The following is a 13,679-nucleotide window of genomic DNA, read 5'->3' on the forward strand; positions in this document are numbered from 1 at the left end:
AAGATCGCCAATCATCAATATCTGCCAATTGGCGGATCACCAATCGGATCAGAATTGGCAGAAAGGGGAATCAGGCCATAGATGGATGGCCCACATTAGTTTTGACATAGCATTACAAAAGTAAATATCTGAATCTCCTAAAATTAAAGGTTATTCATATTATATGTCTCTCAGCTGGACTTCAACTGTTTACACCAGGGATGGGGAACCTTCGGCCCCCCCAGCTGTTGTTGAACTACACATCCCAGCATGCCTTGCTACAGTTTTGCTATTTGGCCATGCTAAAATTGTTGCAGGGCATGCTGGGATGTGTAGTTCAACAACAGCTGGAGGGCCGAAGGTTCCCCATCACTGGTTTACACCCAGTAAATAAAGCTATAGCAGGTAAGTGAAGCAAACAAAAGAACATCTCAGTGTAATTAAGGACTATCCTGCTACACTGATTGTGTGAACGCACTGTGACATCAGACTCAGAGTACCAAGCAGGCAAAGCTACTCTGGTCAGCAGAGCTGCATGCAATTTATTTGAGGGCTCTTTAATTATCATCACTGGATTAAAGGGCCATGTATATGTGCTGACATCTAACACAGAGACAAAAAATAGAGGGAAGAAAACAAAGCTGAAACAAGCCTTATTTTAGAAGTCACCATACTGAGAAAGGGAAGCAAAATGCTAATTCTAAAATACTTGTATTTACTAGAGAAAGCCATGGAACAATGTATCATGTGTTCTTGATTTACCTTTAAATACATTTGCAGTCAAGGAACATATATTGAGATTACAATCAATCAGAATGGCAATGAAGATTTCATTGCTCATTATAACACGTTAGACTTTTTTTGCACAATTAAAATACAACAACTTTTGAGATATGAGTTTCCTACCATTCTGAACAGTATTAGACATCATTTCAGGAATCTATATCTGTTTTTTATTTCATAACATTCCAACAAAACTGCAAGGATTGTAATATGTTATAATATATATTATGATACCGTATTATATATCACTATAATACTGTAACACGTATGGCGGTTTTACATGATGCTAATATGGGTAAAGCACACTGTCCACAGGCAACAAGTTGGTTATTAGTGTTTCTCTTTCTGCTCGCATAGCGCAGATGCATAGTTGACACAACTCTGCATAGCGCACAGTTCCATTGCAAAGCCCTTGACACACCCTCTCTGTATTTAGACTACGTGCAAGTGACCTGCTGCCACCTGCAAGTGGAGATGCGAGTGAGTTGTGTACTTCTCCGAGTCACCTGTAGATGTGTGTGCACAGCTCCGGTGCATGCACAGTGTACAAACCTGCAAGATCGGTCTACAAAACTACCTTGTGTTCAACTCTGCATCAGCCCCAGAGCCTATAGCGTTCAATCCCACCTCTGCTGTTTACATGATTTGTTTTCCTATTGTAGATAACAATGGTTCTAATACTAATGAATATATTCAACCTGCAGTGCAAACATGTGTGTACACATTGACTAGCTGCCTGTGTTTGCATTGCAGAAAATGTATAAATTGAGTATGCACTGGGTGTAGTACCAAAATGATTTTGGGGGACATTTACTAAGCAGTGATAAGAGCGGAGAAGTGAGCCAGTGGAGAAGTTTCCCCATCAACCAATCAGCAGCTCTGTATAATTTTTTAGTATGCAAATTATAGATGTTACTTCAGTGCTGATTGGTTGCCATGGGCACTTCTCCACTGGCTCACTTCTTTGCTCTTATCACTGCTTAGTAAATGTCCCCCTACGTCCTGTAAGTGAAAACAAAATAAGGTGGCCTGTGAGCCAGCCAGGAGATCTTATGTGATGTTCTACATCAGTATATACTTGTCGCTGCTAATAGTGGTAGTAAACAAGATTCAAGGTATACACAAAGCCTATGAAATGGTGCTTGCTTTTCATTATAGGTCACCACATCCGTGCACACACCTTTCTCCCTGTTCTTGGATTTGTTTTTTGATATCTAATACTCCTCCTTTCTTTTAGGGAGGTATATTTGTGTTGGCATTTTTTTGGTGGTTGTGCAATAAAACACTTCTCTTAGTGAAATGCCTGCAAGCAATTTATGATTGAGTACATGATTCCTCACCATTTGACAAGATGTCCTGAGCACAGGGAATAGCTTTGGCTAATATTGCCAAGAGAATGCTATCATACTGATAGATGTGTGGTTACCCTAAATATAAAGGAAGGTCAATGTTTACATGGAAACTATCATGGAAATATGTTTTCATTCTATCTGGTAGGGCTATTCATAAGGATAGTTATTTTCATGCCATCCACGATAGCAGCTTTCTGCCATTCGCTGCAGACATATTCTCTGATTAACAAAGTGAAACAATCTGATTCTAATTGCAGGGGGCAAATCACTGGTGAAGATGTCAGGATATCAGCGAGATTTACTGAGCAGTCACATACATGGTTAGGCAGAACCATTAAATCTAAACAAACAAGTGAGATGATATAAAGTGCTACTAGCACACATTTACAAAGAAAAGATACATCAAAGTTACTGATACAAAAGAAATGAACATCATTTAAAAAAGATGGTTAGAGGAAAATGGTTTGTTTTGTTCCTAAGAGACAAACATCCTGTAATGTTATTAATATACACCAGACATCTGAAATAGCAGATAACAGAGTGCAATAACTTTGTCACATTCCCTAAAGGTAGTGAAATATTCTGAATATTAAAAAATGTATTTTCATATTCATTCCATCTTTGAAGATTAGTGTATACTAAAAGTGCACCTATAGTACACAGAGTTGGAATGGCAATTTTGTGAGCTTGGGTGATATTACGTTGTCCCACATTGGTTCCTAGTGAATCAATAGCTGTGTTCTGTTTGTGTAAGTGACCAGTGCTCTTTACTGTTAAAAGTAATCCATAGAATATTATTTTTTTCTGAATAATCAGTCTGACTTAGAAGAACTGTATTCTAATGTCTATTATAATATTGAACAGGAGTCAAAATAGTAAAAACACCCTGCATTTGCAGCTACAATAACTAATACAAAAATGTCAATATCCAATATAAATGTGTGTTCTTTTTATTTTCTGGATATTTGGTTTAAGGAAAAACATTAAATACTATAGTATAGTTCCTATTTATAAGATAGAATGTCCATTTGTCACTCATCTACTCACAGCAAGTTGCAAGTGTTAATTTACACACTATATCTACATAATGTACTTCATGGTTTAATAATACCCAAGTCCACAGGCCTAGCTGGACTTTTCCCTTTAAATCCCTGGTACCTTGTATTGCTGGTTATAATTTACCTATTGGAGATTTTAATGACATTTTCTTTACACATTAGATTCCCCTTTATATACTGACTGGCATTCCAGCTGGGGCCTCACAGCTGGGGTCTCACACCTGAGACATGAGCGATTCATGGAAGACCAGTGGTGCTCAGAACTTACTGTAACATCCATCCCCGGTAATAGGAAGGTACAAGATAAAAGGCTTAACCTATGTAGAGAGAATGCTATGAGATCTTTCATTTACTTTGCACTGTAATACTACCAAACAAGGGATCAGGTGAGTAATGGTCGGGAATTCAAGTAGATATGGAGATGATGGTTTCTAACAATTCTGATCCCAGGGAAGAGACTCAATCCAACCGCTAGTGGGTTAGAGAAACTGTAAAAGTCTTATAAAACGGCATATTTCCGTGTCATAAAATGGAAAAAAAAAGATTACGTGGACATTTTTAAAATACATCAGAGACAGATAAGAGTTATTAACATGTTCTATAGCATACATTATAAGAAAACACATGATCATTTATAGCCTCTACTACTGTGCCAGTAACGTTTAGCCGGCTGAGATCTTCTAATATAATATCATCTTATCATGATATACAGTGTAGTTTTTAGAGTATGTCGAACATTGTTTTTATCTTAAAATAAATCATGATGCTGTGCTCAAACTGGGATCTTAGTACATTTCTAACATCAGCCAGATACTATTATTTTCAAGGTATAGGTTCACCTAAAAGGGCACAACTATATAATTTCTGCTTAAACATAGGTCACATCTATTTAGTATGAACGTGGCTTTTACTTAAGGATGTGATAGCTTCCAGTGCAATAATCTTATAGTCTTATACCTATTCCTTTCAAAGTTATTTAACATTTCCACATTTCATTGCATTGTAAAACACTTATTGTTGCTAGTAGTCTATAGGTATACTGCATTTGGGAGAAGTGTAAAGTAGATTATAAACTCTGGACCCTCTAAGTTTGGCTTGTGTTGGTGTGTATAGCCTTTGTAACTCTAATATATGATAGAACACCACATAAAATAAAATGTTGAAATACTAAGAATAATAATAGTAAGAACAATAATAATAATGTAGACATGTTTGAAGGATATTTAGTGTCCTAACAATTTGCTTTAACAAAGGTAAAACAAGTCAAATTATAGTTGTAGTGACAAAACAACGTTAACATGGTGAGACAGTAGGACATTTCAGTGCAATTGGACCACTTCAGTCATACCTGTGTTATTGACACTCATGCAACTTTATACGCTACCAGACCTTGTCCATCTCACACACAGAATCCCCAGTTACTACCAGCAGGTCTGGTTATAGAACAAGCAGGAAAAACAAGTTTGGACTCTTAACATTCAGCTGTATGAAAATGTTAAAAATCCAAATAAAAATAGTGATTCAATATTACAAACTACAGTTTATAAAGATGTAGTAATATGGCTTTTATATGAGATCCAGGACAATTATTAGTTCATAAGGACACATTATAGCGGGGAACCCTGGGAAAGTGTCTTCTTTGCCCTGCCCTAAACTTACCCTGTCTATCTGCGAGTGAGCAGAGGTCTTTTCATTAGTGTCACTCAAGTATTGCAGCCTTTATATATAGGTGATTGGTTTATATATGTTAAAGTAGTAACTGCTCTATCTAGTAAAGCTTCCAGCACTAGACAAATAAAACATTAACATACATGCTCATACACATACTGTGAAAGCAGTAGCTCTACTAAGGATATCTGACCCTTATCGCTTATGGGGTAGCATGGACTGTAGGAATGCCAAGGATACAACCTATGAATAATACTGCATCATTTATTATTCATGTGCTTTGAATAATCGAGGTGGATTGTAGATACATCTAATAATATGCATTTGTACTGTGTGCGCCTGCATATAATATCTCCCAATGTATTTCTCTAAACCTTCTGCAGATACAACAGGGTATTGCAAATTTTAAAAAGTAATCTTTTTAAATAATAACTTAATAAGAAATAATGTTTCAGCCTGATTTATCAAACATAGACATGTATATGATAGATACCATATAGCACGCACATTTGCAGAGAACATTCTGTGCCTATGTTCAGCGCAAGATCAAAAATCTGCTGAGCACTTGCAGGTAATGTTACAAGGTAAGATTTATGGTTCAACAGTCACAGCACGTTAACATTTGTAATATTATTTTCTAGATTAACTATATGAGTCCTTACTTTTAAGAAACTGTGTCAACCTGGTGCCTTAGTTTAGTCCAGTCCTTTATATCAGATGGCCTCTGACAGAATCCTATGGTAGTGAAGGGGTTAACCCCCTTAGGAGGTGATTATATTTCTTGAACACTGCAGGTTTATAAAGGAAATTGGATGGGTACTGTGATCCCAATAATCCTATAAAAACTTCTCTTATCACCAAATGGATTTTTATTAGCTGGTGGGCAGCCTACCAGTAGTGTTTGTTATAGAAATTAGTTACAGGGTAGAATATGGAAAAGGTGCTTGAGTCACTTGTCAAACACATCTAACAGAATAGATTAGCCAATTAGTTCCATCATCTTGGTACTGTAAGGTCTTGTGCTGCGTGCAATGATATACAAAGCACTGTACAGTATGTAAGATCGTGATCCTGGTACAATATTATTAAAAAGCATAATTATTATTATTTAATAATAATTTTGTACATCCAAACAGAAATGTGAAAAGCGTACATTGAAACCTATACTTATAGAACAATGGATTTGTATGAGTTTTATATTTATTTAAAGGTTAAACAGAAGCTTATTTTCCGTCTTTCTCTCCTTCCGTCTTTATTTTTATTTTTTCCTCCTTTCTCTCTCTCTCTCTCTTTCTCTCTCACTCTCGCTGTCTCTATCTTCCTCTTTCTCTCTATGATTGAACCCTATTCAGCTTGCAGTCTGTAAGGCCTTTTAATTCTCTCTCCATAGTTACCATTGGGATCCTGACAAATATGTCCCTTCACAAAGACAAGGCCATATTCTACACAATAGCCAATCTGGACACTTTTAACCAACTTTTACTGCCTGTCCCTGTAAAACCACAACAGCTAGTCTTTCTTTTCACTGGCTTCCAACCATCTCGCCAGCTTTTCATGTCTACAAATTAGGATAACTGTAAAAGAAACCAAAGAATTTTGAAGTTGCTCATAATGACAGCAAATGAGAAGAAATGCTCTATTATTTTTAATACTAGGGTCAAATAGGGTATCTGGAGAAAGAAATGTAAAAATAGAATCTGCAATTTTACAATCAGACTGCAGGACAAGGACTTTCTGTAAATTAGAAATCTAATGAAAAATAAAAAGTTTAATACTTTAAGTATGTACAGTCACATGCTAAATAGGATACTTGATTTAAAAAAAAAAAGTTTTGCAGCGTTTGGACATAGCAATTTTATGCCAGCTCTTGTTTATGGCTGTGTGTATGCTACATAGAAATATAGGACTTATCGAAGTTTAGCGTGATCTGCCATATTGTACAATTTCCAAAGACAAACAAAGATGCCTAAATAGTTACCAACACTAATATTTGCCCATGTTCCCTGTACCATCTCACTAATAACACATACCTTCTATAATAAAGAGACAACTTGCTTCATATGAAACTTCATACTTCTATGATACAAGACACAATCAGGCTGGAAATATTCATAAAAACATATTCCTTTAAAAAAGTGAAGTACTGTAGATACACCTGCAAATGCCGACTGACAGGTACAGTATACAACAGTATCTTTGTTAAGAAAACAGTGCAACAACATGCAAATGTGATGCAGTGATACAGCACAAACAATCTACTAATACAACAGTGTTTGATATCATGTACTGTTAGATGTGTTTGTGTGTTTTAGAGTGAAAATGATGTACTGTATGCAGCATTTTCTGTATATGTACATACTGTAATATTAGACTGTGTACAACTTTCTAACCATACTTATTGATTAAAAAGTGCTATATTAAACCATTTTCTTCTGCAATTTGACTATATCAACATAAAACTAAACCCTTAAAATAATAATGCACTAAAATACCATTACAGTATTTTAGGTAATGTTGTCAGAATAATTGATGGCTCAATAATAGATCTATTTCTGCCATTACTTTTAAAGTAAATCCACAGAAGCATCCTGTGAAGACTGTCAACATCCAGAGCTTCTATAGACACACATTCACTGCCAAACACTCACATAAACAGTGGATAACACTTGCCAATGCTTTAGAAGTGTGTGTTTCACTGGTCACTCGGAATATTGGTGCTGCCAAAAGTCTTTTCAAATAAACATAAACAAATACATTTTGAATATTTGTTTTATTTATTCTTGATACATTTCAAATAAAATTACATTTTTGAAAAAAAAGGGAGCACAACTTTACTTACATTTTAATCTTAAAACAAAAGAAAAAAAATCATAGGAACAGAAGTTTTACAATAGTATTCTCCACCTAACAGGGAAAAGGTAAACGCACACTTCTAACTATACAACTAGTAAAAGTAGTAGTGGTAGTAATAATAACAACAACAGTAATGATAAATATATTAACTACTGTAACTATATCAAACAGAAGTGAGCACTGGATATTTTGCATACTTAAAGAACTTACCATTGCCAAGTCCGTCTGCTCAGCATGAGGGTCTAGAATAGAAATACAAGGTTAAAGCTGTACAGAACCTATATGTTCCGACTTGTGAGCAGAGTGGGTTCTGGTGAGAGGGGCAATAAGGGTGCAGTATGTGCAGGCAGTAGTGGGATTAGTGGCAGTACATAAGGGATGTGATTGATTGATTGTCTGTCTGTCTGTCTGTCTGTGTGTGTGTGTGTGTGTGTGTGTGTGTGTGTGTGTGTGTGTCTATGAGTGTGCTCAGCTCTCTCTCTCCCTGCTCTGTGCACGGCAGCTGCTCTGCAATTCATACAACTGGTAATTTGCAGTTAGGGCAAAACGTGAACAGAAAAACAATCAGAAATCAGTGCAGAGAGGGAGAGAGGGGAACGAGAGAAATGGGCATCACTATCTAATTGACTTTGAAAGGCACCAAAATGCAGTTTTATTTCTTAAATAACACCCAGCCTAGTAAGTAGTTTGTTTTTCATGCCCTGATAGATGCAGCAGGATTAAAATTTAATTCAAAATAATTAGTTGCGGTTATTGGAGTGCCTCTGTAATTATATTATTTTGATTTAAAGACTTTTGCAGGCTATGGAAGGAGGGGAGGAGAAGGCTCCCAGCGTTGGAAATAATGGTTATTCTTCTAGTATTTCAAATACTGTCAGCAGCAGCCTCTTTTTTATTAGATCATCAGTGTAAGGCTCATTATATGTCATTTGTGTGTCTGTGTGATGCTTCCAGCGCAGTGCCAGCCCGGACACCCTCACAGGACACACACGGGACACTGTAATAATGTGCAGGTAAATAGAAATGGTCACACATACACATCGATATAGTAACACAAGTAGACACGTCCCGATCCTCCGGAGCAGTATCTACAGCGTTCCCTCCAGCCTGGTTATTGGTGTGTCAGTGTGCTGGGGGCAATGTGAGTACAGTAGGGGAGAGCGACTTTTTTAGTATCGAAAAATCACAAATGAACGAAACTCCAGCGTACGGGAAGATGTGCGGCGGCGGCTGTGTGCTTTATATTGTGCCTCCCATTAGAATGATGATCTGCTTGTGCAATGTATATGGGTAATGTGATAATAAAGCATGTGGTGGTGGGCGATGCGAGCGCCCGGTGCCAGCACTTGTGCAGTATTACTCCGTCCTCAGCCCTCACACAGCGTCTCCTCCCAGGGTCTCCGTCCCCCGACAGTACAGTGGGTCTCCGTCCCCCGACAGTACAGTGAGAAGGAGAGGTGTGCATGCAGCGGGTCGGGATCACATGCACCCTCTCCCTAAATTAGTTGCTGCGGAATGACACAGGCAGGACATACCCTCCTTTTTATATTGAACACTCTCAATTAGCCCTGATCAAGTATCATAATAAGAGGAATTAAAAATGCATGATTCCAGCCAAGCCTGCCCCTCTGTCTCTCCCATGCATGAGGTCCCATGTAACATGGCCAGCAGCAGCAGCAGCATGTACAGTGATGTATGTCTGTGTACTCAGTGCGCCGGGAACACTCTCCGAGTCCTTACTCCCCCACGTGGTTGTTTGCAAAACAGCATGAATGAAAGCAGCCGGCCAATCGGAGCCCGCAGCGCAGAGTCAATATGCCGCTTGGAGCCAATGGCAGTGCCGTCCAGATCCAATAGAACGTGAGGGGGTGAGGCCGAGGTGTCAGTCAGGAGGGCGTCAGCCAATGGGGAGGTGGCGGGGCCGGGCCGCGGGCACAGGCTGTCTCCCCATCACCAGCGCCGCTTTCTAAAGCAGAGAGAGCGGGGAAGTTGCGGCCAGTTAGGGAGTAGGAGCCATGGCTGCAACTGCTCAGTACCTGCCCAGGAATAACACGCTGCCTTCCAGCCCCCTGATGCATCCGGACTCCGACAGGATGCACCAGGGCACCACCTACAGAGAGGTGCAGAAGATGATGCACCAGGAGTACCTGCAGGGCTTGGCCACTAACGCCGGCCACCCCATGAGTCTCACCCACCACCAGTGGCTGCCCAACCCCACCAGCGACTGGGGCAGCGGCACTCACCTGAGCGGGCAAGCGGAGCACAGCAAGGGCGGCGTGCAGAGCAGCAGAGAGGAGCTGAGCAGCAGCTTCCACCACCACAGGTCTCACCTGGTGCACCAGCAGTCGGCCGGCAGCCATGCATGGGCACAGAGCGGCGGCCACCACCTGTCCCCCATGTCCCCCAGCTCCAACAGCCACCAGCCGCTTCTCTACTCGCAGTCCTCCTACACCAACCTGAATGGCATGCTGGGGCCCCAGGCGTCCTCCCTGCACCACAGCATGCGGGACCCCCTGCACGAAGAGCCGGGAGTCCTGGACACTCACGTCGAGTCCCCTCCCCAACACCTCAGCCACCATCAGGACCACTCGGACGAGGATGCCCCCAGCTCCGATGACCTGGAGCAGTTCGCCAAGCAGTTCAAGCAGCGGCGGATCAAGCTAGGCTTCACCCAGGCGGACGTGGGCTTGGCCCTGGGCACCCTGTATGGCAACGTCTTCTCCCAGACCACCATCTGCAGGTTTGAGGCGCTTCAGCTCAGCTTCAAGAACATGTGCAAGCTCAAGCCCCTGCTGAACAAGTGGCTGGAGGAGACCGACTCCACCACGGGCAGCCCCACCAACCTGGACAAGATCGCAGCCCAGGGCAGGAAAAGGAAGAAGAGGACCTCCATAGAAGTTGGGGTGAAGGGGGCACTGGAGAACCATTTCCTAAAGTGCCCTAAGCCCTCAGCCCATGAGATCACCAGCCTGGCAGACAGTCTCCAGTTGGAGAAGGAGGTGGTGAGAGTTTGGTTTTGCAACAGAAGGCAGAAAGAGAAAAGGATGACCCCAGCAGGGGTCCCTCACCCCCCCATGGAGGATGTGTATTCACAGTCAGAGACCCCTCCACTCCACCACACACTGCAGACCTCGGTACAATGACTAGACATGTATAAAGAGAGGATGTGAGGGGGGGTGGGGGTGATGAAGTAAAGTACTTTTGGATTTTACAAAAGAAAAATAGTTACAAGACCCCCAGAAAGAGACTGGAGGACCTTTTACCAGAAGATTACACTAAGACACACACCACAATAAAATCCCTTCCCCAAATCTCTTGGTACATCTCATCTCATCTATTATTCTTGTTTCTTCTTGAAGGTAAAAGGAGAAGGGGTGGGAGTAATTTATTGATCAGAATATTGTGGGATAGATTCAGATTATAAGAACTGTGAATATTTTTTATTATTAATGTAAATCTCATTCTCACAAAGTTGTTGGCAGCTTTGAATGGAAAGGTGTTATTTATTAATTAGACTATTTAGGAGGATGGAGAGATCTCTGAGGGCGTGGATGCTATGAAACCCCTGTTGTTTTAAACAAAATAAAAATTAAATTTATTTATTGGGTTCCACATACCTTTTTTATTAAAGAAAATACATATCCAAAGTTTTATTTCTCTCTTAATTTTGTATCATGTCACTTTAAAAATGTAATTGTCATTTTTCTATTTTTATTTCATTTGGCAAGTACCCTATTTATACCAAAATTTACATGCTAGAACAAGGAATGGAGCTATATTCCTATACATTAAGTAATGAGGCACTTGAATTATTTAGGCTTCTTATTAATTAACATAGTTTTACTACAGCTTCTAAGGTCAAAATGGCAGTTCACTGCTTAAGGTTGGCATATTATCACATAAATTATATTAATTTACTGTATCCATATACTTTAGTAGATTAAAAGCAGTACAAATCATAGACAACTACAGATCTCCATAAAGCTATAAAGTGTATGTTGTATACTGTAAAAAGGGGAATTATAAAGAAAAGGATGAAATGAGACATGCATATTCCATTATAAAGCTAATAAACTGAAAAAAAGGAAAAAAAAGGTTTTTTACTTAATATTGTAAATATGTGTTATATGTATACATATGTATGTTTTTGGAACTTGTGAATTTTTTTTGTTTATGTTTTCATTCTACACACTTTTGTACAATTACTAATTTTAAGAGGATATTTTAATATTATTTCCATATAAACCTGCCCCTTTCTATTTATTTTCACATTTTTTGCTGTGTAAATTACTTTGCAATATATATATATTTTTTTTGGTTTGGTGAATTCTGTTTGTAACTTTTACAAATGTAGATTTGCAATTTACTTTTTATATTTATGTTAAAGTAATATTGTATTACTTGCATAAAAAAGAAATGCCTTTAGCAAAGCCTTGTGTCTTTTTTATATATCAAAATGTAAACAAATATTGAAGCAAGTCACTTGACTTTGAATGAAATACAGGACAAAACACGAACGTGTTACTTTATTTTTCAAAATAAATGTATTTTGTTCAAATCAAATTCAAATTTCTTTGCCCCAACTTAAATGACAGTACAACATTTTACCGTTAAGGCATGGTTCTCTTGTATTCATAAACCTGTCTTGTCTGTTTTATTTAGTTATTAAAATTTCTCTTGCTAGTAACCACATTTAGTTAGGGAGTACGGAAAATAGACATAACAATGCTAACTAGAATACCATTGCATTTTTATTTAATATTTGTGTGTTATTATATACTTGCATATAGTATTGACAACAACATACCTAACATAACACAACAAATATATACATCTTATAAAGTGGCATTGCAAAGTGTTGAAATAAAAAAGAAACATTAATTAAACTATAGCATGAACATTTAGAAAAATGTTTAGAAAACCTTACTGATATCTGTTCTTAAATAAGTTAAAACTAACAGATATGCTCTAGCTATATACTGTATATCAGTCTTCCATAATTCTTCTGTTCTGAGCCTTCTTCTGATCTTAGCCTTCTTCTGTTCTGCAACTGTATTTGCTGACTCTTTCTAAGTGTTTAAACTATTTAACCATTTCTTCACAGTGCACATACTTCTCAAGTGTGTGTATTGTGTCATTTTTTTGTCAGTTTCTTTTGTATGTACTGTTTACCTGCCTTATTTTATCATAACTTAAAGTGAGTGCTATCATTCTGAAAGTATGAGTTATACAGCATTGAAAACACTGACATCTTTTCCTAATGCTGTAAAATGGGAATGAAGATAGTACACTTGATGCGCAACAAAACATCCTATTGATTTATTTACATATATCTATTATATCTATATATATATACACACACACACACACACACACACACACACACACACACACACACACAGCACATTGGATTCAATTATTTTGAGAAATATTGAAAATCAAAGTTCTGTAAATGGTATTGTTTGTAATATGATCTGATACATTTTCAGTGTTAATATTGGCAGCCATTTTTGGACCCCTGACCTCCACTTTATTTTTGTTTTGTTTAGTTTTTGTGTGAATGTAGATTTTTGTAATATTTGTGTTTACAGACATCAAGCTTGGGAAATTGGGTAACTTATATATACATTATGTGTAAGAATATCCATTGTATTAACTTTGCAAGATTGTTTTCTTGTCACATTAGTTTAGCTGGCCTCCTGAGCATCATGCCTTGTTGAAATAAGTGTAACATTATTTAACGTGATGTTGTGCTAGTTTGCTTGCAAGTCTAAGTTAAAAGAAGCATTCATGCTTGCACTTTCTACATGAAAATCTGTGCTTTTTTCCCTTTAGGTCAAAAAGTTTAGCTCTATAACCTGTAGTTTGGCTATCGCGGCTAACAATTGTTTATACGGTGTGGGTATACAAAGAGGGAAAAAGGCTTTCTACGGGAACCACAATAGGCTTAGGACTGTGCAGGTGAGGTTAAGGGAGTTACTATAAA

The 13,679-nt window shown here is 38.4% G+C and overlaps 1 protein-coding gene across 1 annotated transcript; it reads left to right on the forward strand.

Moving 5' to 3' along the window:
- The first annotated feature begins 9,626 nt into the window (after nucleotides 1–9,626).
- Nucleotides 9,627–11,962, forward strand: POU3F1 (POU class 3 homeobox 1). Its single transcript, XM_063954317.1, has one exon. It carries the CDS (start codon nucleotides 9,709–9,711, stop codon nucleotides 10,834–10,836), a length of 1,128 nt encoding a protein of 375 aa, XP_063810387.1. The 5' UTR covers nucleotides 9,627–9,708; the 3' UTR covers nucleotides 10,837–11,962.
- Nucleotides 11,963–13,679: the final 1,717 nt, after the last annotated feature.

Source organism: Pseudophryne corroboree, chromosome 2 (assembly GCF_028390025.1).
Source record: "Pseudophryne corroboree isolate aPseCor3 chromosome 2, aPseCor3.hap2, whole genome shotgun sequence".
NCBI classification, from domain to species: domain Eukaryota; kingdom Metazoa; phylum Chordata; class Amphibia; order Anura; family Myobatrachidae; genus Pseudophryne; species Pseudophryne corroboree.

Coding starts and splice junctions, on each gene's coding strand:
- POU3F1 (XM_063954317.1), top strand. CDS start 9,709: ATGGCTGCAACTGCTCAGTACCTGCCCAGGAATAACACGCTGCCTTCC.